Here is a 24266-nt window from a genome sequence, read left to right as displayed (position 1 = left end):
GATTGCAGGGGGCTGTGGGTCAGGATGGAGGGGCACTGGCAGAGCTGGAGTGGGGGGATTTCCGCCCAGGGCTGGGATTGCAGGGGGCTGTGGGTCGGGACTGAGGGGCATCAGCTGCATGGACTGACTTCAATGGAACCCTCCTGAACTGTGCGGTTCTCAGCTGGTGCTATGTACTCCGTCGATTTCAAGGAGCACTAAATTCACCTCCCAGATGTACAGAACTAAAACGCAGGTGAAAAGCCCCTGAGCGCGGGGGGGGGGGGGGGAGGGAGCAGCATTGCACCCTGTAACGAGGACAGCCGGCACATAGGGTGAGACGTGGGCAGACATTCACAGCAAGCGCCGTTACCTTCCTTAATGACCTGCACAATCCTCATGGTGAAGTAATTGTACATCCCGTTCTGCTCCACCTTCACCAGCTGAGCTTTATAGACTGGGGGAGAAGATGGGAGTCAGAGATCTGTTAAAGCCCGAAGGGGCCATCGTGACCGTCTAGGCTGCTCTACAGAATACAGGCCAGACACCATGGTGACGGGGGTGCCTGCAGGGGACTGGACTTGATGACCCAGAGGGTCCCTTCCAGAACTGTGTCTTATGGGACAAGAACTTATATAGAATAGAATCAAATCCCACCCATTGGGGCAAAGGGACCACACCAGTCATCATCTAGAATCCCACTTCACTTGCTCAGTGCTTGGCTGCTTCCTAGATCAGTGGGGGCGTGGGATGTAGGGTCCTACATCAATGGGTCTCAGGTGGGGGTGGGAATGGGCTTGACCCAGGTTTTCTTGCTGTGTAAAACGTCTGGGGGAAGATGTATGATGAATTCAGACTCTTTTTCCCCCCACCGGAGACCTCTGTGGTTGCCCGGAGAGCAGATCTCCCAGGCATGGCTGTCCTCAGTCTAACTGGGAAGCGGGAGTGGGTTTTATTCAGACTGTTTAAAACTCAGTGGATTTTAAATATTTAACTCAAATGGCTGAGCAACAGGTGGGAAAAAAACACTCATTAAAAAAGTTCAGCCACCCATTTCAGATAAATAATTGTACCTAGTTCTTATCATCAGTAAATCTCAAATTAGGTCAGTATCGTTATCCCCATTTTATAATTGGGGAAACTGAGGCACAGAAGGGATACGACCTGCCCAAGGTCACCCAGCAGGCCAGAGGCAGTAATAGATCCCAGCTCTGCTGAGTCCAAGCTCAGAGCCCCCAACTCTGTATCAGCCAAGGAACGTGGTAGAGTTCACACATACCCCGTTATCTGGCCTGCTTCTTCTCTGCTGCCGCTACGCTCATTGCAATGATCTCTGCCCGGATCAGGAGTTCATTGCCTCTGGGATCACTGGCAGATCTCACCCCGCCACCCCCCAGCTTTGGCCCTCCCCTGGACAACAGCCGATCAGGAGAAATGAAACCAGAACATAGGTCCTGTTTTACCATAATCCACCCCAGCCTCGCACGCGGCTTCGATGCGAACGGAGATGTCAGCGGGGGGCTGTTTAAATTTCTTGATCAGGCTGCATTTCTCTGGGGACAGAAGCAGACGATCCTAGTGAAGTGGCAGGTTTACAGCCCCTTTCGCACCAGGCTTTCGATGTCCTTTACGGACATGAATGAATTCAGCTTCACAGCCCCCCTGGGTGATGGGTGGGTGTCACCCTCATTGCCCAGACAAGGAAGCTGTGGCATAAACAGGGCAATGAGTTTGCCCTAGGTCACATGATGAATCAATGGCAGAGGTGGGAATAGAACCCAGGAGTCCTGACGCCCAGCCCTCCACTGCTCTGACCACTAGTCCCCGCTCGCTTCCCAGAGCAGGGAATAGAACCCCGGAGTCCTGACGCCCCCTCCATGTGGAAAGGTCCCAGAGGCAGCCAGAGATCAGGGCCTGGCCAAGGAGGAGAGGTCGCTTTGCATGTTATCTGTGCGAAGGTAGGAGCTGGAAGCATCCACAGATTCTCCCCACCAGAGAACCACAGAGGGAGCGTTCTAGGAGCGCAATCTGGACCCAGATCCCCCAAGCTTGCTCCATGCCGAGGGCTGCTGATCCCTGAGCTGCCACGGGCCGGCACCTGGCAGGGCTAGCGCATTGGCGCTGCATACCCTGTGCTCTCACTGGCCCAAGTCCACCAGGTCAGTTGCAGTTCCAGCCTGTAGCATAGAAGCCAGTGAAGGGACAGAGCAGAGAAATTTTCCCCTCCCTTCGGTCTCCCTTTACCTTCCATGCAACGGCAGGCGTCTCCCTCACACAGCACCTTCAGCAAGCCGCTGTCTTGGGTTGGGTGGTAAAATTTTGTGCAGCGGTTTTCTGAGAGAGAGAAAAGGTTTGTTACTAGGTGTATAATGGTAACACCTAGAGTCAGCATCCCCATTGTGCACAGCCACACAGTGAGAGACAGACCCCTGTGATCAGGGCCCCCTGGTGCCGGATGCTGCACAAACAGTGAGAGACAGTCCCTGCCCCAAAGGGCTATGAGTTAAGGACGGGTTATTCTGTCTGGAAAATCTGGCTTCAATTCCCTGGGGAATCTCTTTGTGTACTTTAGGATTTTATCCAGCTGCCTGTCACCATAGTATCTAGGCATCTTCCATGTAAAATCACTAGCGAAGTCCTTTGTGAACTGAATGGAGTCTCTGGCTCTTCTCCCTTTATGGAGCTAAAACTCAGCTGGGGAAGGGGTTTGTGGTTTGATTTTATTTTTGAACGTTTATTTCTGTGGCCCATCCTGTACTGCCCCCTCCTGGCCTAGTGTGGCACTGCAAGCACAGTCCGCTTCAGTTTCCCTTTAGAATACCACACACTGCAAAAATGTATATGTCCAAATTCCCCTGTCAGGGTTCTTCTTCACTAAATACAAATAACATTGAATTAAAGGCTTTCCCCTTAGGATCAGGGGGGTTGCACAGCCACCTGCCTCTATGGGGCCTGCATTTCTCCCGGAGCACCTCACCCTTAAGAGAGCTTCTCTCTCAGCACCGCCACCTAATGATGGGCTTTTATCATGCCCAGGTGCTCGTTAGTCAATTAACTACCCAGGTGGGCTCATTCCCCTTAAATTAGCTCCTCACAGGTCTGGATGCTTTGGTTTAAAGAGGCCAGCAAACTGGTGATCATTTCTTTTTGGGGAGGGGGCGGGGTGGAGGTGTTATTCTTATGGTGGAAAGGCTTTTTCCAGAAAGGAAACTGAGGCATAGAGCAATGAAGTGACTTGTCCAAGGTCACCCAGGGAATCAGTGGCAAAGGAACCCAGGAGTCCTGACTCCCAGCCCCCACTGCTCTAACCAGAGCTGGGAACAGAACCCAAGTCCCAGCCACAAGACTCTGAAGGCAGCTCAAGAGAAGAGCTATCAGTGTAGCTGAGCACCTCGTGAGCTTTACAGCTGTTTTTGGGACAGAGCTATTATCCCTATGTTATGAATGGGGAAACTGAGTCACAGAGCGACAAGGTCAAAAGCAGAGCTGGGGAATTAAATCCAGATCTCCTGCCTCACAGGCTAGTGCCCTAGGCACCGCACTGTCTTGCCTTCCTGAAGAGCTAGTGGGGTGATAAGGATCAAGCCTGTCCTGATTCGGTAAAGCGCTACACCAGGGCTCTGTCTGACTGTTCGCTGGGGCCAGCGTGCTGAGACGAGTGAGTGATGAATGCTCTAACCCAGGGAGTAGTACTCGTACACCGTCACGGCTGCCGGCTGGATCAGACCCACTTCGAAGTGCTGATGAGCTTTAAACTTCAGACAATCTGTCTCTTTGCTGGACACCTAGGGAGGAAGAGAAAGGCCCTTAGGAGCTGGAATGGCCCAGTCATTGCAGGCAGGAGAGAGCACCAATAAGGGGGCAAAGGGCCCGATTCCCAGTTACTCCACTCTGCACTTGGCACAGGGGGCCTAAGGGGGTGGCAGGGGCTTTAAACGCCACCCCCCTTTGTGCTCCCCATCTCGTGTGACTGTGCAGGGCCCCAGTATAAATTAGAGCCGCTTCAGGGCTGCTCTGACTAGCGAATAGCCGCAGCACAGTGTGTTCATTCATAGAATCATAGACTATCGGGGTTGGAAGGGACCTCCGGAGGTCATCTTCTGGCCAGGTGCCTGATCTGCCCCCTACGCTGGGAACTGGGAGCACGGTGGATGCTGGATCCTTACGCAGTTTGGGGCGACCCCCCTCCCCAAATTAGAGGGAACATTGCCCCCCACCCACAATCAGGGGCTTCTGGGAGCCACCCAAATAGAAATATGGGTCACACTTTGTAATCGGAGCCTTGGTCTGAAGGGTTAATGCATGGTGAATGGAGGCTGTCCCCATGTCAGCCAGGAGCAGGATGTGCCGCAGACAGCTATCAGCAGAAGGTGTCTAGGCTGTGTCTACACAGCAATTGGGAGGTGTCATCCCCAGCTTGGGTAGATGCACGTGTGAGCTAGTGCCTGAAAACAGAAGCATCATAAGCATGATCGCAGCCTCACGAGTGACAGCAGCTCAGGCTGGTTGCCCAACTAAAGTCTGGTCTGAGATCCGAGGGTGGCTAGGGTCTGAGATCCGAGGATGGCTAGGGTCTGAGATCCGAGGATGGCTAGCCGCTGCAGTCACACTGCCATCTTTAGCGCACTAGCTCGCGCGGAACTAGCATGCATCGGTCTACCCGAGCTGGGAATCACACCTTCAGCTGCAGTGTAGACGTACCCAGAGATGGGTTAAGAAACCTACTGATCTGCTGGGCTCCATAACAATTGATTGGCCATTTATCAGTCGCTCTCAAGCATTTATTAATCCATTATCAGTCGGACCTTAATATTAAGTGTGACTGAAAGAGACAGAGAGAAAGGTGGGGAAAGAAAGAAAGAAGCGGGGGATGGCCAAGCCGTACCTTGTCTAGATAGAGGATGAGGGAGCCTCTCTCAGACAGGTCCGTGTCCAGTTCAAACCTGGAGATGTATTTGTCCACACGGTTCGTGAGCTGGCCATGGAAACCAAACGGATCAGCCAGTAGAATCCGCAAGCTGGATGGTGCCCACTTCAGCCCCCATCTCTGCCAAAGCTTTGGGGGTGCCCAGCTCTGCCCCTCCTGGCTTCGTACCCCCTTCCCCACCCCCTACTATCTGCTTCTTGCTCTCCACTCTGATCCCATGAACAAGGCTTGGCCGACTGACATCCCCAGGATCTGATTCCTCTTGTGACACCTGGTCAGGGCATCGACAGTGTGAGTTCTCTTGAGCTTCTCACCCTCTCTGGAAGTGGTTCAACCCTGCCTGGGAGGGACCCTGCATTAGGAACGAGAGGGGAGCACCATCTCCTTGGCCCGTCCGACACAGGGGCTGCCAACGAGGGGGCTGGTTCGTGCCAATGACACACTGACATTCCTGTCCCGCTAGGAACCAGGCTGAGAACCCACCAAACAGCCACCAGCTGAGAACAGCTACTGCTGCCCCAAGCTGGGTCGGAGTCTGTGACCGAGGGTGACCAAGAGGTGAAAGGCACCAAGCCCGTTTCCTGACCCAGCCAGCATCAGGAGGTTGTGATGCCCTTCCCAGATGGCTAAGTTTGTGTGTGTGTGATCCTGGCATGGAAGAGTTTAACCCCCCTGCCTGAACCACCACCACCGCCACCACTCTTAGGTTGGTCCCAGGGGAGCAGTCGACTCCCCGCACGTTGAGGGGGTGGGGCTCACCTTATCCAAGTCGTCCATGTCTGGAGAGAAGCCTGTGGGCATGGAGACGTCCAGGATGGTCATGGTGGAGTCCACCCCTCCCAGGAACCTGGAGGACGCAGAGAGGATTTGGCTAGGAAAACACTCGCCAGGCAATGAAGCGGATCCCTCTATGGAGGCCACTGGCACTGACCAGTGGACGCTGGCTGGACGAAGCCACCGGGGAGGCCGCTAGCCCAGCAGGCTGTCTCCACAGCCCTTCCTGGCTGCCGTGGGAGAGGGGAGGCATGGGTCCCGAGTAGCACAAATTTGGGCGTCGATGGCTGCTAGACAGACCTCCGTGGGGAGCGGCGGGGGGTGGGGAAAGCAGATCCTGGAGGCCACCCCCCCAAAAAATACCCCCCTGGGGGGCTGTGGAGGGTGTCGTACCCCCTTTAGGGGGCAATCTAGAGCTTGTACCCAAAACAGCCGGGGTACAGTCAAGGAGATCAGCCGGCCTGGCGGTGGGCACTATATCCAGGAAAAGAAAGCTGAATGGGGCTGGGGGAGAGGGTGGGCCTGGAAATCACGCTGGCTGCTGCAGGTTGCAGGCCCCAGGGCCCAGATCCTCCAAGGCATTTAGGTGCCTAACTCCCATTGGTTATCATTGCTACAGGGACACTAACCACTAGAGCAGGGGTCTCAAACTTCATTGCATCGCGACCCCCTTCGGACAAGAAAAGTGACTACACGACCCCAGGAGGGGGGACTGAAGCCTGAGTCTGCCTGAGCCCCACACCCAGCATGGGGGGCCAAAGCCTGAGCCACACCGCCCAGGGCTTCAGCCCCAGACCCCAGCAAGTCTAATGCCAGCCCTGGCGACCCCATTAAAGTGGGGCCGCGACCTACCGCTTGAGAACCGCTGCACTAAACGGAGACGTGGACGCACGCCTCAAGCCAGGATCTGACACACTCTCTGCCTGTCATAACTATAAAGGGAAGGGTAACAGCTCTCCTGTGGACAGTACTATAAAATCCCTCCTGGCCAGAGACTCCAAAATCCTTTTACCTGTAAAGGGTTAAGAAGCTCAGGTAACCTGGCAGACACCTGACCCAAAGGACCAATAAGGGGACAAGATACTTTCAAATCTTGGGGGGGAGGTTTTTGTTTGTGCTCTTTGTTTTGGTTGTTGTTCGCTCTTGGGACTGAGAGGGACCAGACATCAATCCAGGTTCTCCCCATCTTTCTAAACAAGTCTCTCATATTTCAAACTTGTAAGTAAACAGCCAGGCAAGGCGTCTTAGTTTTCCTTTGTTTTCTCAACTTGTAAATGTACCTTTTACTAGAGTGTTTATCTTTGTTTGCCGTACTTTGAACCTGAGACTAGAGGGGGTCCTCTGAGCTCTTTAAGTTTGATTACCCTGTAAAGTTATTTTCCATCCTGATTTTACAGAGATGATTTTTACCTTTTTCTTTAATTAAAAGCCTTCTTTTTAAGAACCTGATTAATTTTTCCTTGTTTTTAGATCCAAGGGGGTTGGATCTGTATTCACCAGGAGTTGGTGAAAGGAAGGAGGGGGGGATGGTTAATTTCTCCTTGTTTTAAGATCCAAGGGGTTTGGATCTGTATTCACCAGGGAATTGGTGAAGGTCTCTTGAGGCTACCCAGGGAAGGGAATTAGCTTTGGGATGGTGGCAGCGGACCAGATCTAAGCTGGTAGTTAAGCTTAGAAGTCTTCATGCAGGCCCCCACATTTGTACCCTAAAGTTCAAAGTGGGGAAGCAACCTTGACACCGCCATTCTAGGGTGGGGAGAGACGGCCGGGGGCCCCGGTGCAGCTCCCACCTGGTCTGACTCACCGCATGCAGATCTGGATGAACACAGAGTCCAGGGCTCCTTCTGGCTTCTTGGCTGCAAAGACCCATCAGCACAGCAGGGGGGTCACATTCCTGTCTCATCAATGGTGTGTCCCCCCCGAGCATTTAAAAATGGTTCCGGAAAGGAAATGCACCAGGATCGTCCCAAATTTATTCCGAGGGGAGGACTCCCCGCTCCTCAGAGATTCCCCCACCCCACTTACAGACACAGTCACACAAGATGGGTACCAAACTATCCCAGCCTGTTCTACACTGGTCCTTATCCTGCTCCCATCACCGCAGTGTCTGGGCGCCTTCCAGTCGCTCATTTAAGCGACGGGATTCTCATCTGTCCTGTGTGGTTCCTTGTCTCTCTTTCAGTGCCTCTTTGTCCTTGTATCTCCTCTGGGAAGTGCTTGGGGCCAGACAGTTAAAGGTACGTCGGTGTCTAACTCTCATTGATTTCAATAGGACGTAGGAGCCTAAATACCTTTAAATATCTGTCCCTTTGAGAGCCACTGATGAAAAGCACTAGATCAGAGACAGGGCTTCTCCTCTCTCTCCAAAGTATTTTTCCGGGCCCCATCGCCCTAGTATCTGAGCACCTCACAGTCTGTCCTCGTTGTGGGGGAGGGAAGTCCCATTTCCCCCCCATTTCCAGATAGGGAAACTGAGGCACCGAGGGACTAAATGACCGGCCCAAGGTCTGACAGGAATCTGTGGCAGAGCAGAATTGAACCGCGGGTTCTTGACTGTTCGCCTTCCTCTGTATGCCGCTCTAACACATCCCCTCAGTTCCTCCCTTCTTGTAAACAGCCCTAATCTTTTCGATCTCTGATATCGTTTTCCAGGGAAGTGTCAATTGTGACGAGTTTGTTTGCCAAGTGTGGCTGCTTCCTTCACGGGAAGAAAAAGGATCTAGTGGTTACTGGCATGCAAATCAGGAGCCCTAGGGTCTAGTAGTCCCAGCTCTGGGAGAGGGGTGTGGTCTAATGGTTAGAGCAGGGGGGGCTAGAAATCAAAACTCCTAGGTTCTAGCCTTGCCTCTGGGAGGGGAATGGGGTTTAACGATCTAGGTGGGGAATGGGAGCCAGGGGTCTATACCCCACCATGCTGCGGAGTGACCTGTGCCTTAGTTTCCCCATCTCTGAAGTGGCTAATGCTTCCCCCACCGCACTGGGGCGTAGTTAGGTTCTGAGATCAAAGCCTGTAGAGGAAGCAATTTTTCTTTCAGTGGGGAAATTCATCCACACCCCAACCTGCTTCCCCAGCCCCTTGCGGCTCCTGGCTAATCATGAGCCAAGGGGACCATTTCTGGGAGAACCCCGTGCTCAAACGTTGCCTGTGCACCCCTGCTCCAAGCAAGCCCCCTGGAACCCGGTTCTGAAACAGCCTCATGCTGTCGGATTGAACTGATGAACGATAATGCCACTGTTATACAATTGCAACAAGTCTTATCAAAGCGTGTCATGGAAAAGTGATGATTTGCTAAGTAGGATCGTCCTGTTTATATGCATATATCAGCTGTGTACCTGAAGTTATGACTATTGCCCAGGGACTTGTATTTTACACCTGTGCTGTATTCCCGGGTAACACCCATCAGATAAGATTTACATCAAGGCTAGACAGCTGTGGGGTGATGGCCCATTAAGGACACTTCACTCTAACAATGGGCCACAGGCAATGGCTGCCCCTGTGAATGATCAAACTTCCCAAGGAGGGGTGATATGCCCATGTGACCCGGACTCCATCTCAGGCCAGTAACTTTGCCCAAACAGAGACTGTACGGCCCCAGGCACATGGCAGAGGATATAAAAGACCCCTGAGATGGCTTCATTTTGCCACTTTCCTGCCCTGATTCTCTGGCCTGTGGATTTACAATTAGAAGGAGCATTTTGAACTATGGACTGAGGACCTTCCAGTCTTTTGGAAGTTCCCAGAGAGACTTTACAAGCTAGCCGTCTATTCCATCGTTGCTACAGGACTTTGCAATTATTTGTAGGTACACCTCTACCTCGCTATAACGCTGTCCTCAGGAGCCAAAAAATCTTAGTGTGTTATAGGTGAAACCGCGTTATATTGAACTTGCTTTGATCCACCAGAGTGCGCAGCCCCCCCCCCCCCCGCATTATATCCAAATTCGTGTTATATCGGGTCGCGTTATATCAGGGTAGAGGTGTATATGATCTATTAACCATTATTATCTCTTCTTCTTTTCTTTTCTTATTAAACCTTTAGTTTTAGTTACTACAGGATTGGCATCAAGATGATTATTGGGTAAAATCCGAGTTATAGATTGACCCAGCTAAGTGGCTGATTCTCTTGGGATGAGAAGGACCCTACAATTGGATTAAATTGGTTTTCAGTAACCACGCACCATAAAGTCTAGTGCCTGGGTGGTGAGCCAGAAGTTTTACTTGTCTTACTGGCTTGCTGTAATCTCGTGACAGAATAACCACCGGTGGGGGGTGAGTCTGCTCTATTCTTCACCAGTTTGTCCTGAATTTGGCACGCTCCGCTGTGCCCCATTGAGGCCTGGTGACAGATTTCTGTTCCTCAGCCAGCTCGGAAAAGGGGTAAGCTGCATGGAGGTTAACCCCTTCTCACCGGGGTCTTGCGGCCTGGCACTCCTCAAACCAGCCCCCTCTCCCCCGATCAGGAATCCCGCTCTTTACCATCAGGTGCCCTTTGCACAGAGACGCTAAAGTCAAACTTCTTGCAGGCTGCCGCCCCCTCCGTCAGGGGCGTGTAATAAACCGTCATCACCTGGGAAAGAAAGGGGCGATGAGGGGAGGGATATTGACCAGGCTGCTCCGGCCTAGGGGGTCTACGGGGAGGGGTCTCAGGGAAAGCCAGGCTGTGGCAGGATTCCCAGGGCAGATAGAAACGACCAGACCTGAGAGAAGCTCGGGATGGGGGGAGAGAGGGATGGAACGAGGGACGCGGCCTCCCCAAATCATGTCATTGCCCGGCATCCCTGCTCAGATCCATCCAGCAGGGAGCAGCGCTGAGATGGGGGGTTGCTGCCCCCTCAGAACCAGGAGGACCCCTGCCAGCTGGGGAAATGGGCTTTCGTCCAGGAGCCCCCTAGGCCGATGGGAGGGTTCTCACGTACCGACAGAGTCCCTTTGCCGTGTCCCTTGGCCGAGATGGTGAAGCCATCGGTCAGCTTGGTCTGTGGGAGAGGGTAGGTTAGCGTCCACGTTGTCCGAGACACAAGTGGTTTGTTCCCGGGCAAGGCTGGGTTTCCCCACTTTCTGTAGGGGGAAGGCACTGCCCCCTGCCCATGGCACCCCCTCACCCTAGGGCCATCCCCCTCCCCGCTTCTTCACACATGGCCGATTTCCCACCCTCCCCATGGCCTCTCTCCAGGGTGACCATGCCATCCCCGCCCATGCAGGCGAGCCCCCTGCCATTCCACCGACCCCCCATGCCTGCGTCTGCTGCCATTCACCCTTGTGCCACCCTCACCCTTGCGGGGCACTCAGCCCAGTCCCCCCTCTCCACGCCCCTGGGACTTACTCGCTCCGTCCGGGCCACCATGGCATTGTCCCTGTTGATCCTCCAGACCAGCGGCCTGCTCCGACCCGGCAGGTTAATGGAAACGTCCAGGGCCATGTCCTTGGTTTCCGACACATCCATCTGGTACTGGGCCAGAGCCTGGAAGACCATGATCGTGGCCTGTCGCGAGGAAGGGGCGCGGGGGTTTAATACACAAGGACTCAGAGGAACGCCCAGCAAACCCGGCAGCAAGACCCCTGCAGCAGGGGCGGAGCGGGCGGATGGGGCGCAGGGAGGCTAGAAATTCAGTGGCAGCTCCAGGGAGGCCAGTGGAAACTGCAGCTTTGGGGAGATGGGCCCCAAGGAGGTGGATGGGGGTGTGGGTTCTACTCATCAGCTGGTGATTTGCGCTAAAAGAGGCTCATCAATGAAAGAGAGAAAATCTTACGCCACGGCCACAAAGGGGAACTGTGCTACTCCGCGGAGCGGTGACTAAGAGCAGGGAGGGGAGTTTTCCTCTGTATACGGCATTGGTGAGACTGAAACGCTGCGCCGGGGGCACTGGAATTGGGGGGGAGGGCAGGGGGCCATGGCCCCATCACTTTTTACCGGGCAAGCGACAGCAGGGAGGGGGCAGAGAGGAGTGAGTGGGGGGCGGGGTCTTGGGGGGAAGAGGCGGCACAGGAGTGGGGCCTTAGGGGAAGAGGCAGCGCAGGGGTGGGGCATCGGGGGAAGGGGCGGCACGGGGGGAGGCTGCGCCTAGTTCTGGTGTGTGCAACAAAGGACGTGGGAATATTGGAGCGGGTAGAAAAGAGCCACGAACATGATTTGAGGGGCTGTCATCATTAGGGACCAGAGTGAACGCATACTTCTGATGAGCCACAGCAAAAAAGGAGCAAATAATACTCCACCACCAGCATTAGCTCCTGAGGGTTCGAACACCGCAGTGGGCTAGCCAGGGGCCAACTCCTTTCTCCCACAGCCAAGTCAGACTGTCTGCAGACTCAGGCAGGCAGCGCTGCCTGGGTGACCCTTGGCTGGCAGCTTCCATAAAAGGCTAGAAGCTGAGATTCCGTGGCACGATTCTGTGACCCTGGGGCAGAATCTGGGGCTTCATGGGATCCGCTGGGCCCTGCTTGCGCATTGTGGGGTGAGACCTGACCCAAGGTGCAGGTGTTTCAGACACAGCCCAGCTCAATCTCACCAGACCAACCAACGTGTTCACTGAGCCGCTGGCAAGATTTTAACAAGAGGCTCCCACAGCAGCTGCCCCCTCGGTCTGTGATTAACCCAGGGCAGCCGGGCTGCGCTTCCCCCTTGGAACAAAGAACCCTCTGTCTGCTATGCAGAACAAAGGGCTGATAGCAAACCGCCTTGGCAAGGGGCTGTGGGAGGGGCTTTCCTAGGAACTGGGAGGGGCACAGCTAGCGCTGGAGGCTGGCAAGGAATGGGGGTGTGAGTCGAAGGCTATGGAAAGGGGATAATCCTGGGGCGGGGGCATAACCCCTCCTTGGGGAGGAGGCAAGGCTCTGGAGGGGGCAATATTGGGGGGCAAAGGCTCTGGAAGGGGGTAACATATTGCCTCATGGGGACTGGGGGTGGGGAGGAATACCAAAGGAGATGTATTCCCTCCTAGAGGCAGCGGTGGCAACGGGTCTGAGGGAGGTAATCCTGGGGGGGCAGGAGGAGGGGGTGTATCCTACTTCTGGGAGCTGGAAGGGGGAGGGAAGGCCCAACCCCCAGCAGCAGAGCAATGACCCACACCTCACATCAATCTGGCCATGGGGTTTCAGCAAGGAGCTCCCCAGAGGGGAGGGGAATGCTTTACAAAGGGGGGAAATCACTGTGCTTTTCAGAGGGGGAAACTGAGGCATGGAGAAGGAAAGGGGCATGTCCGAGGTTGTGGAGTAACACAGTGGAAAAGCTGGGAAGGATCCCAGGCCCCCTGCTCTAACACTGGAGCCCCTTCCCCTCCCAGAGCTGGGAAGGGAACCCAGGAATCCTGGCTCCAAGTCCTGTGCCCTATCCCCGGGGCCAGGCCACCCCAGTACATAAGCCTCCCTAGGATGTGGCATACTCTCCCCTGGGACAAATAGAAGCCCCATCCCAGGAGACGTCCCCAGAGATGGGATGATGCCCTAGACCTAGGCAATATGCTGCAGCCAGCGGCTGGGCTAGTTCAGCAGAACCAGCTGCCGGACGGCTCCTCACCTGCCATTTCTCATGTCACACGTGGGCCGCCTCCGGCCTGGGTCGGGGCTCTGCAGCCGTGACATTTACCTGGGTCGAGCCGTAGCCTCCTCCGTAGTACCGCTGCTCCGTCAGCCACCGGACAATGGGCCCCGTCAGCTCCAACCTCTGCTGCTTCAGCAAGGCCAGCAGGGCATAAGAGGTGGATTCGATGGAGTAGAGCCGGGACTGGGGGTCGGCCCAGTGTGTTCCCCCTGCGGAGCAGCGAGGGACCCACCCCGTCACCTCCACAGCCGGCAGCTAGCGCGGAATAGCCCGGTGTGACTGGGAGCGGGGAGGGGTATCGGGTGGGCCCGTTGTCCTGATTTTGGGGGCAGGGAGGCAGGATACCAGGTTGGATGGGCCCATTGGTGTGATCTGATGGTGTAGTTATGGGGGAGAGACACAAGGCAAGGTGGGGCTATTGGTCTGATCTGAGGTGCACAGGCGCTGACTCCATGGGTGCTGACTCCAGGACTGGAGCACCCCTGGAAAAAAAATGGGTGCTTAGCACCCACGAGCCACAGCTGTTCGGCGGCACCCCCGATCAGCTGATCGGAAGCGTTCCCGAACAGCTGATCGGGGGTGCCGCCAAACAGCTGTTTGGTGGCTGGGAGGGAGCAGAGAGCAGCATGCAGCTGGCGGGCGGGCGCCTTGGGGAGGGGGCGGAGCAGGGGCGGGAAGAGGCAGAGTGAGGGTGGGGCCTCAGGGGAAGGAGAGGGTGGGGGCAGGGCCTGGGGCAGAGCGGGGGTGAAGCACCCGGGGGAAAAGAAAAACTCAGCACCTATGCTGAGGTAGCAGGAGATACCAGGCCCATGGCTCTGACCCAATGCAGTGCTGGGGGAGATCTCAGCCCAGCTGGGCCCGTGGGTCTGATCCGCACAGCAAAGGAGAGGGGGGATACGAGGCTAGTCAGCCCAATGGCTTGTTCTGGCTCAGCGTCTCTCCTGCTGCCCGGCTGAGACACAGACATGGATTCTGGAGCCAGAGACTCGCTCACCCGTGGAAAGCGCCATGAGCCTCTCTCCTGCTTCGACGTGGCCCAGCAGCGCCAGCGCATAGGACGTGATGGCCACGGAGTAGGGTTTCTTCAGGTCTTTCACGCGCCTCGCCAAGTAATCTCCAGCCTTCGTGATGCTTCTGCCCAAGCTCTGGAAGGCACCGAGACCCCGGAGCCCACATTAGAGCCCAGAGGGGAGACAGCGTCAACTGGGGAAACTGAGGCACGGGGAGGGGAAGTCATATTTTCCAAGGTTAAATGGTGAATCTGCAGCAGAACTAGAAATAGAACCCAGGGGTCCTGACTCCCAACCCCCCTGCTCCAACTACCAGGCCCCACGAATCTTGACTCCCAGCCCCTTGTCCTGACTACTAGACCCCCACTCTCCTCCCAGATCATCCTGGGATAGAACCCAGGAGTCCTGTTGCCCCGTCTCTTCCCACCCCAGAGCTGGGAATAGACCCCAGGAGTCCTGACACCCAGTCCCCTGGTCGCTAGCCCCCAGTCCTACATTCTTGTCACTAGATGAAAAAATGCCACGTGCTAGACTCGGTGGCCTCGCGTGCTGCATGACTCACCTCCACATACCGCTGACAGACGTCTCTGGCCTCCACCATAGCGATGACAACGAAGGCCGTCAGAGAAGCATCCGGCTCTGAACCTTGATACCCTCCCTAGGGAGAGAGGAGCCAGAGGAAAGGCTGGGTTTCCGGAAGGCTCCGCATCCCATGCCCTGTGTGCCCCGTTCCCAGGTGCTGCCCGAACTCGGAACCCGGCTCCCGAGCTCCCAGGCTGCTGGAGCAAAGTGACACCAGCCCCAGATCCAGCCCCCCAGGGCGAGCAGCTCACCACCATCTCCCCGTGGATCACGGGGGCATCCTCCTGGAACGCCCCATCAGGCTTCTGCTTGTGCAGGATCAGCCACTTCACAGCCCCGCACAGCACCTCGGGGTCGATAGCGATCAGTTCGTAGGCCAGGGCAAAGACCTTCACCACGTAGGCCGTCAGCCTGCCAGGGAGGAAAGGCAGGGGTGAGCGGGGGAGGAGCAGCCAGCCGCCCCGACCCCGTATTAATGTGGGTCACTCTTTAAACGAAGGGTACATTTGTAACGGGTTAATATGCCCCGGAGACGAGTCGCAGCCATATCGATGGCTATCAGCCGGGTATAAGAGCTGGAGACTCGAACAATCTCTTAACCAGTTCACCGTTTGTTAATCTGAAGAGTGACCATAAACTGTCTTATGGTTGAACCTAGAGGCCCCCAACTGAGATGACATCCTACCCCCCCTCACTGTCATGCTGGGCACTGCCCGGGATCCCAACCAAGACTGGGCCCCCCAGCCACGTCATAATGGGCACACTGCACAGACCCCGACCGAGATGGGGGGCTTCATTGTTTCAGGCGGTGCCCAGACACCGACTGAGATCAGGGCCCGGTTGTGCCGGGCGCTGCGCAGACCCACAGCCAGCGGCAGTCCCTGCTCCAAAGGGCTCACAATCAAACCAGACAAAAGGAACGGCCTTTAACCCCATTTTACTGATGAGGAACCTGAGGGCCAGATCGACAAAGGGACTTGCCCACGGTCCCACACGGAGATGTCAGCAGAAGAGGCAGAATTGAACCCAGGTGTACTGGGTCCCACCCCCGTGACAAGGCCAGCAGCAGGAGACTTTAGCGGAGAGTCTCTGGAGTCAGATGTGTGTTAGGACAACAACTCAGCCCCAGTTCCCCCCAGGTTTCTGCCCCCCACGCTTTACCAGGTGCTCGCTGGTCTGTTTGTGAAGGCCGCGTAGGAGTTATCTGCTTTCCGGTAAGCCAGCTGTTGGGTGTACCCTGAAATCAAGAGATCAGAGATGGGGCCTGAGCTGCAGAAGTTAAGATCTGGATTCCCAGTTTGAGGTGCTGAGCCCAGCTGTAACATGCTCTGCTCCTGCAGCTGGGAATGGAACCCAGGAGTCCTGAGGCCCACCCCCGCACTGCTCTAGCCCACTAGTCCCCATTTCGACTCCCAGTCCCCACTGATACCACTAGACCCCTTTGTAGCTCTTTCATCTCATGATCTCCCGGGGCTCCTTGCTAGCCAAGGAAAGTACAGATTGCCACAGCATCTCCAGCCCCCAGGGATGAGGACCTAGCCACACGTACCCACATTCCCATCCCCTTTGGGTTAGACGCTGCATCTCAGTCTCCCTGACACTGAGCAATACTGCCACAAGGCGACGGCTGCTGGTGCAACGCGTGTCGTAAGCAGCACAGGCCAGGATGAGTGTGTTACCTTGGTGCTTCCCAGACAATGCCGAGACTCCCCTCGTGAAGGGGTGATCCCAGCTGGAGTGCAGGGTCTTGCTCCCAGCTGGCTCCCAGCCTCCTGGTGGAGGGGGCAGATTGTGGGCATGGCCAGAGCATGCTGCACTATGGTTAGTCCCTGATTCCCATACCAGAGTAAATCAGAGCAGCCCCAAGGCTGCTGTTGCTCACTCCAGGGGCCAGGAAAGGCCCTGCCCAGTCCTAGAACAGGGAGAGCACCAAGGGGGTTTAAAGCCCTGCCCACTCCGTCCCTGCCCCACGCACGGGAACTGGGAATCAGGCCCCTGCTTCTAATCCACCAGGTTCCTCAAGGGACTGGGACCCGGCTCCCTTACAGACCCCAGGCTCCCAGCCAGCTCCGCTCTACTCAGACAATTCAGCCAGGGCGGCTCAGTGCCCGGGGGCAGGACAGAGCAGCAAGAGCCCCGGCGCTATTGCTCAGTGCCCGGCCCAACTCCTCCCGCCACCCAGAGAGAGATTCACCCCGAGTGATGAACTTGACGGCCTCCGCCCTGCGATCCACCCCGAGCCTCTCCCATTGCCGGCTGCTGTCCAGGTAGTGGGTGGCGATGACAGCGGGGGTCATGCCGATCATGTTCTGTTCCCCGCAGCCCGCCGGGACCTGGATCAGGTGCTTCAAGTTGGCGCCGTCGATGGAGTTCTCCACCGTGTCGCCCACGATGTCCCCTGGGCAGGCCGGTGGGAGAGGGTGAGAGCTGGGCAGAGCCTGTCATACCAGGCCCTCCCCACCCCCTGCTACCCAGTCCTCACCCACCCAGGCCAACCTCTTCCCTCCTTTGTCCTGGTGGGCATCAAGCCCCACACCCACCCCTCAAAGCCAGCCCCCTTCTCAGCTGCTTCCCCCCCAATGCCCCCAGTCCCGCCCCCTCCTCCCATTACCCCCCAACACCAAGTCCAGGCCCCTCCCCACCTTGTTGGGCGCTGCACCCTCCAACCAGGAGTGCCAGAACAGGGGGCGCCATGGCCACATCACTTTTTACTGTTCGTAAGGGCGAGTGATGGGGAGGGGAAAGAGAGGAGCGAGCGGGCGGCGGGGTCTTGGGGGGAAGAGGGGGCGGGGCCTCGGGGGAAGGGGCAGTGTGGGAGGTGGGGGCATAGTTTGGATGCCAGTGGCCCCTAGGGTGACCAGATGTCCCGATTTTATAGGGACAGTCCCGATTTTTGGGTCTTTTTCTTATAGAGGCTCCTATTACCCCCCACCCCTGTCCCGATTTTTCACATTTGCTGTCTGGCCACCCTAGTGGCCCCCCAACTTTTAGGAGCATCTTAGGGTTGCCAACTTTCTAATCTCACAAAACCGAACACCCTAGCCCCGCCCCTTCCCCTAGGCCCCGCCCCTTCCCATGGCCCCGCCCCCACTCACTACATTCCCCCTCCCTCGGTGGCTCGCTCTCCCCCACCCTCACTCACTTTCACTGGGCTGGGGCAGGGAGTTGGGGTGCAGGATGGGGTGAGGGCTCCAGCTAGGGGTGCGGGCTCTGGGGTGGGGCTGGGGATGAGGGGTTTGGGGTGCAGGAGGGGACTCCAGGCTGGGGGGTGGGGCCAAGGGATTCGGAATGTAGGAGGGGGCTGTGGGTTGAGGCAGGGGGTTGGGGTGCGGGACGGGGTACGGGCTCTGGGCTGGGGATGCGGTGTCTGGTGTGGGGCCGGGATGAGGGGTTTGGGGTTCAGGAGGGGGCTCCAGGTTTGGGGGGCTTAGGGCTGGGGCAGGGGGATGAGGCTTGGGGTTGGGGCATGGGCTTACCTCGGGCGGCTCCCAGTCAGCGGTGCAGCGGGGCTAAAGCAGGCTCCCTGTCTGTCCTGGCACCACGCTGCATGTTCCCCGGAAGCAGCCAGTCGGTCTGGTATCTAGACGGGGGGGCCAGGAGGCTCCGCGCGCTGCTCTCACCCGCAGGCACCAACCCCCAGCTCCCATTGGCCGTGGTTCCCAGCCAATGGGAGTGTGGAGCCGTTGCTCAGGGTGGGCGCAGCGTGCAGAGCCCCATGGCCCCCCCGCCTAGGAGCCGGACCTGCTGGCTGTTTCCAGGGCACAGTGTGGTACCAGGACAGGTAGGGACTAGCCTGCCTTAGCCCCGCAACACCGCCAACCGGACTTTTAATGGCCCGGTTGGCAGTGCTGACCGGAGCCGCCAGGGACCCTTTTCAACCAGGTGTTCCAGTCGAAAACCGGATACCTGGTCACCCTAGAGCGTCTGCCGCTCCTGCCTCCTATCGCTCCTGGACTAATGAGACTGCCCGCCCTTGTAAAGCGCCTGGAGAGCTACTGATGAAAGCTAGGGCGTGTTCTCTCCCTAGCCACGCAGTGGGGGGATTCGAGGGCCGATCAGAAACAGCTTAAGTGCCCACAGCCGGGCGAAAAAGCCCTTGATCCTGGTGCTAACGGGTTAAAACGAGGTGGATGGGGACCTCTTGCTGCCATCTTCCCTACCCCACTACCAGCTCTCTCCTGCACCCATCTCTGCCTACCCCCCTTACCCTTCACGCTGACGAAGGTCACTGGCTCGGTGTTGGGGACCACATTACTCATGTCCACGGGCCCGATTGTCTCCAGCTGCTCCCCAGAGGCTGCAAGAAACACACAGATCACAGAGGGAAGCACCCCCGGAACGTATCAGTGTTGGCGTGGTGAGCAACTGAGACCAGAGCGTCTGGAGCAGCTCTTCTGGCCAGTTACCCAGAGCCCTGCAGTGTCCAAAGAAGGCTCCCAATTTAGGGCATTTTAGGAACAGAGGTTTATCTTCCCGTGTGCAATTTTGGGGCCTCCCACATTGCCATGAAACATACAAGCTGCTTGGGGTGGGGGCGGGGGGGGGGGCGTTTGGTTATGGGGGGAACCTTCAGAAACATCTCACCTCCTTAAATTGCTCTCCTTTCATTTGTATTTTGCCCCTAACACCCCTCATGCTAGCTGGGCTAGATCCCCAGAGGCACACTTGAGCTAAAGGATTAGCTCCATTAGCTGGCTGCAGTGGTAGGCTGTTATCAGTTGCCGCTCAGCCTCTAAAGGCAGCCATATCCCACTCAGCGCAGCACGGTGCCTTGTGACTCTGGGGGGTAGGTGGAACCAGCCCCATAAAGCCACCAGCTCCTCCTGACACGTTTGATAAGCAACCAAATCTCCGGGGAGGGGGGCGGCGGATTTCGAAGCAGAGCCTCGGTCCCAACCCTAACCCTACCTGAGCCGCGGGCAGTCGGATCCAGCAGCACGCTCTTGATGTTCTTAAAGATTTTCATGCCCTCAGGCTGCAGGAGAGAAAAGCCAGACAGGAGCGAAATGGCTCATTGAGGGGTGGGGGGCACACTGGGCGAGGTCTCTGCCTAACCCACCCCCTGATCATCCTTATACCAACCCCCAGCACTGGGAACATTTGAGCACCAGCCACTACAGAGCAATCGCAGAGAACTGACCCTGCAGGCTGGTGGCCATCTCCCAGCCACCCTCCCACACTGGCATCAGCTAGTAGGACCCCCAAGTCGATCCCCTACTGAGCTCCAGCGCCCCAGGGGCACAATGCCCCCTCCTCCCCCTAGTACCAGGGACAATTCCAAGGGGCACGCGCCCCCAGCTGAGCCAGCCACTTTGTTCATTACAGCGCAACTGCCCTTTGCACCATCCCCTACTGAGCTACCCCCACGTCTTCCCTGGAGGTCTCAGCTAACTTCTGAACAGGCCCATCCACGCTTAGCTTAAAAGCAGCAGAACTAGCCAGTCAGCTGATGCCTTGACCTGTAGCCAGCCGGCTCTGACACTTACCACCACCCTGAGCTTCTTCTTCACGCCGTCTGCGATGGGGAGCCCATGGACGGCTGCTCTCACCTCGATCTCCACCTCCCCCACCTCCAGGGGGATGATCACGTAGGAGACGGCGCGAGAGGCTCCGGCTTGGATCACCAGCTCCTGCTGGAACCGGCTGTCGCGCCTGCTGGAGCTGCAGATCTTCTCGTTGTACATCAGCTCCACCCGGATCTGCGAGCCACAAGCCAAGCAGCCTCGTTAACAGCCACACAAGGGGAAACCATCCTGTGGGTTCGGCTGGCACCGCTCCAGGAACCACCTAAGCCCTCAAAGTAAGGCTAAGTGCCTAGGCCTTGTGAGAACCAGAATCCAAAACCCCAGATCCAAATACCTGCACATTCTAGGGAAGTTCTGATCCAGATCCAAACTGCATGTCTGGCCCCGGTCTCCATTATGGGTCAGAACCAGAAGCCTGGATCCAAATACTCCACAAGCTATGGGAAAGTTCTGATCCAGATCCAAACTGCGTGTCTGGCTCCAGTCTCCACTGTGGATCAGAACCAGGACACTCCAGAAGTGGGGGTAGGTAGAGGAGAGTTCTGATCCACACTGCAAACTTGGTGGCTGGGGTCTCACCTCTAAGTGTCTTACCCTCCAGGCCCCCACTGTGTTCTTCACCCCAGTCTACCCCTCCACCCTCTGAAGCACCTGGCATTGGCCACTGCTGGAAGACGGGACACTGGGCTAGATGGACCTTTGGTCTGACCCCTGTGACCGTTCTTATGTTCACCTCAGTATGTCACTGGTAACCTCAGTCCAGGCAGTGATATTCTCCACAACAAATCTCGTTTTCATCCATAGCCGATTAACCATTCACCCTCCTCATGTAAAAACCTTGGCTCACTTCACAAGTGTATGTTAATTAACCCCCCCCTCCCGGAAGTGCGTAAATATAATTAGCCCCCTTTTATAGACAGAGAAACTGAGTCAGAGCCAGATGAAGCAAGCTGTTCACGATGAGAACCCAGCTGCCCTAATTCCCAGCACCAACCACTAGATCACGCTCCAGCCCACCTTTAGCAACAGAACCCACAAGTCCTGGGCTCCTCTTTGCTAATGGTTACACTGCTCTCACTTCTTCAAGATAGGAATAGATCCCAGGAGTCCTGACTCCCACCCTCCCCTGCTCTAACCACTAGACACCACTCCCCTCCCAAAGCTGGGACCAGAACCCAGGCGTAATAACTCCCACCCTCCCCTGCTCTAACCACTAGACACCACTCCCGTTACCAACAGGCATCTTCCACCCATCCGCCAGGGCCGGGCTGATCTCTACTCGCCTGGAGAGCCCGGGGGGCGTAGTTGTACAGCACGGCCCGGATGGCCACCTGCTCGTTCCGCACCACGGAGTAGGGCAGCCGGAGATCAATGAAGAACTGCTTCATCACCGTTATTTCATAAGGGTCGGCCACGCAGATCCCTGCAATGGGAAGGGAGTCCAGTCAAAGCCCACCCCTCCTCGGCAGCGGGCACCTTCCACAGCCTCCTCTACATGTATCACCCGCAGCGAGGGTCCGGGAGCTCTGCGTATATGAGGATCACACCACCGAAGTGCAGCCACCTCTGGGGTGGAATAGGGCTGTCCTCCCCCGCTGGGGGCGTGCTCAGCTCTGGGTGTGTATGATGTTGCCATCTAATGGGTAGGCCCAAAGAGGAGATGCTACTGGTTCGAGCCCTGCAACCCGACCCAAACCCAGCTACAAGTGTCAGGTCCAGGTTGGGTTAGGTGGGAAAACATCCAGACCCTCCCAGGGTGGGCTCGGGTCGGCTCCCCCTCTCCTGTCCATGGCGACGCGAGCCAGCCACCACCCCCTCCCTGTGCTGCGGAGTGAGCGCCCTGAGGAGTCACAGGGCCTCTGGCTGCACAGGACACACACACAGTGCAGCAGGGCGTGGCGGCCGGCAGGAGCAGCGCTCCGGGCTGCTGTCGCTCAGAGCTGCCGCCACACCAACCCCCTGGGCAGGAGGCAACGGTGCTGAGTCGGGCTCGGGTTGGAAAACCGCTCGACCCGCTCGGGCTTGGCTCCAGTTCGGGTCTGGGTTGGGCCTACAATTTAGGCCTGACCAGCCCGCAGCACCTCCTACCAAGAAAGGGAATTTCTGTTTGCTCCAGGGGCAGCATTCTGTCTTTGCAGTAGCAGGTTCTAGCCCCGGCTCCCCAAGCATCTGGCCTCATAGCAAAGGGAATCTGGGTGTTATAAATCACAAGATGCTCCACAGGATTAACTCTGTTTCAGAGAGAGGGAAACTGAGGCACAGAACAAGGGACTGATGACGTGCAGGAGTCGGACGGCATGTCAATGTCCGAGCTGGGAATAAAAGCCAGGAGTCCTGAGGCCCAGTCTGCTGTAACCACTAGCCCTCACTCCCCTCCCAGAGCTGGGGACCGAGACCAGCTGTCTTGGCTGCCAACCTGCTCTAGCCACTAGCCACTACTCCCTCCCAAAGGCAGGAGACCTGACTCCCAGTCCCGTGCTTTAGCCACATGCCCGTCCTTCCCCGCTTGGCCACGTCACCAGTCCAAGGTGGACACACGGCTCCCACTCTTACCCCTTGTGTCGGAGAGGCTCACGGCCAGCACCTCCCAGGTGGTGATGGAGTCCTCCAGGTACACCGGCACCGTTCTGGAAGCCAGCCTGGAAGAGACGGGAGCGGAATTGATCAGGTTGGGGGACCCTTCTGGCTGCTGAGAGAAGACCCCCCCGTGGAACAGACCTGGGTCCGAGTGCGAGTGGAGGCAGGGCATGGGGAGGGGCCAGACTGGGAGAGGAAAGGGGAGGGGCCAGACTGGGAGAGGAAAGGGGCGGAGCCAGAGAACACCAGTGCTCTGGGTATCTGGTGCCCCTGCAAAGCCCCGGAGGGGGGCCACGTGGAATACGGGAAGCCCAGCCTGCGCCAGGATGAATCTGCCCCTCAGTGGTTCTCCTTCGCCCTCGAGTGGGGTGACCTGTACCCGTCCAGATCGGCCTCCTGTGGCAGCAGCTCCATTTGCCAGAGCCAGCTCTCGGCAAACTGGCTCCTGGAGACGATGTCCTCGTCCGCCAGGTACTCCCCGTCCTCTGCGACTTCATCCGTAGGCTCCTGGCTCCTCCTGGGGGCCATCGGATAAACGGCTGCTGCTGAGGGGGAGCGAAACAGGGGGTCAGCCCTGCCCTGAGCCAGGGCGAGCCCAATGATGGGTGGGAATGCCTGTGTTTCCCTGGGAGCTACAGGGCCCGCATGCCTGGTGGGTTACAACCAGGCTAATATAATAGGCCCGACCGGGGGTTTGAACCCTGGACCAACGGTGCTAAAAATGTGAGCTTTGACCCCTGGTGCTAATATTCTGTGACAGCAAGTCCCTTAGGCTGCTGTTTGAGCCCGTTAGCTGGTGGACACAGCAGCCTCAACCTTCTTACAAGGACCTGCCCCTGGAGCCCAGCTCTCCTAGTGCAGGTGACACTAATCACTGGTGCAACCCATTTCCCCTAGTGCAGACGGCGTCTTACCTAACAGGAACTTTCTGTGGAACTTGAGGAGCCTCTCGTAGATGTGCTTGCAGCAGTCGAGAAAGGCTTGGACGCACTCGCCGCCTCCAGGACGAACTTGGCTCGTCGGTCGCAGGAGTAGCCCATGGGGTTCTCTTGCATGCCGTCCTGGCAGCACTTCCGCAGGCGCTGGCTCGGATACTGCCTCGCTGCGGGAAAGCAGGGCCCCCTCAGCGCCCGGCACGGGCGTGAGAGAGGGCACGTGCGAGAGCAGCAGCGTGAAGGGGGCACGCGCAAAGGGCGCGAGAGTGCGTGCAAGCAGAGGGCGTGCAAGTGCGTGCAAGCAGAGGGCATGCAAGTTCGTGCTAGCAGAGGGTGAGAGAATGCGTGCAAGCAGAGGGTGTGCAAATGCATACAAGCAGAGGGCGCGAGAGTGCGTGCAAGCAGAGGGCGCGCGAGAGT

At 57.1% G+C, this 24266-nt stretch overlaps 1 protein-coding gene across 1 annotated transcript in view; it reads right to left on the bottom strand.

The window, feature by feature from the left end:
* The window catches only part of LOC112113552 (complement C3-like), a gene marked incomplete at its 5' end in the record, with an annotated part of 32727 nt that overhangs the window by 2991 nt on the left and 5470 nt on the right, over positions 1-24266 (bottom strand). The window contains 24 exon segments of the mRNA XM_024209874.2: positions 353-436; positions 1443-1532; positions 2224-2313; positions 3659-3764; positions 4865-4954; positions 5666-5753; positions 7485-7536; positions 10157-10247; positions 10597-10656; positions 11004-11162; positions 13263-13426; positions 14212-14362; positions 14790-14885; positions 15061-15220; positions 15971-16046; positions 17004-17207; positions 19017-19106; positions 19718-19784; positions 20296-20508; positions 21618-21757; positions 22888-22973; positions 23291-23456; positions 23826-23915; positions 23918-24013. Coding sequence (XP_024065642.1) covers positions 353-436; positions 1443-1532; positions 2224-2313; positions 3659-3764; positions 4865-4954; positions 5666-5753; positions 7485-7536; positions 10157-10247; positions 10597-10656; positions 11004-11162; positions 13263-13426; positions 14212-14362; positions 14790-14885; positions 15061-15220; positions 15971-16046; positions 17004-17207; positions 19017-19106; positions 19718-19784; positions 20296-20508; positions 21618-21757; positions 22888-22973; positions 23291-23456; positions 23826-23915; positions 23918-24013 — 2709 coding nt within the window.

The sequence above is a fragment of the Terrapene carolina genome, unplaced genomic scaffold, assembly GCF_002925995.2.
Source record: "Terrapene carolina triunguis isolate 2854851 unplaced genomic scaffold, T_m_triunguis-2.0 Scaffold404, whole genome shotgun sequence".
Lineage (NCBI taxonomy): Eukaryota > Metazoa > Chordata > Testudines > Emydidae > Terrapene > Terrapene triunguis.
The sequence above is the reverse complement of the archived record's forward strand: the minus strand, read 5'-3'. Positions and strand labels throughout refer to the sequence as shown.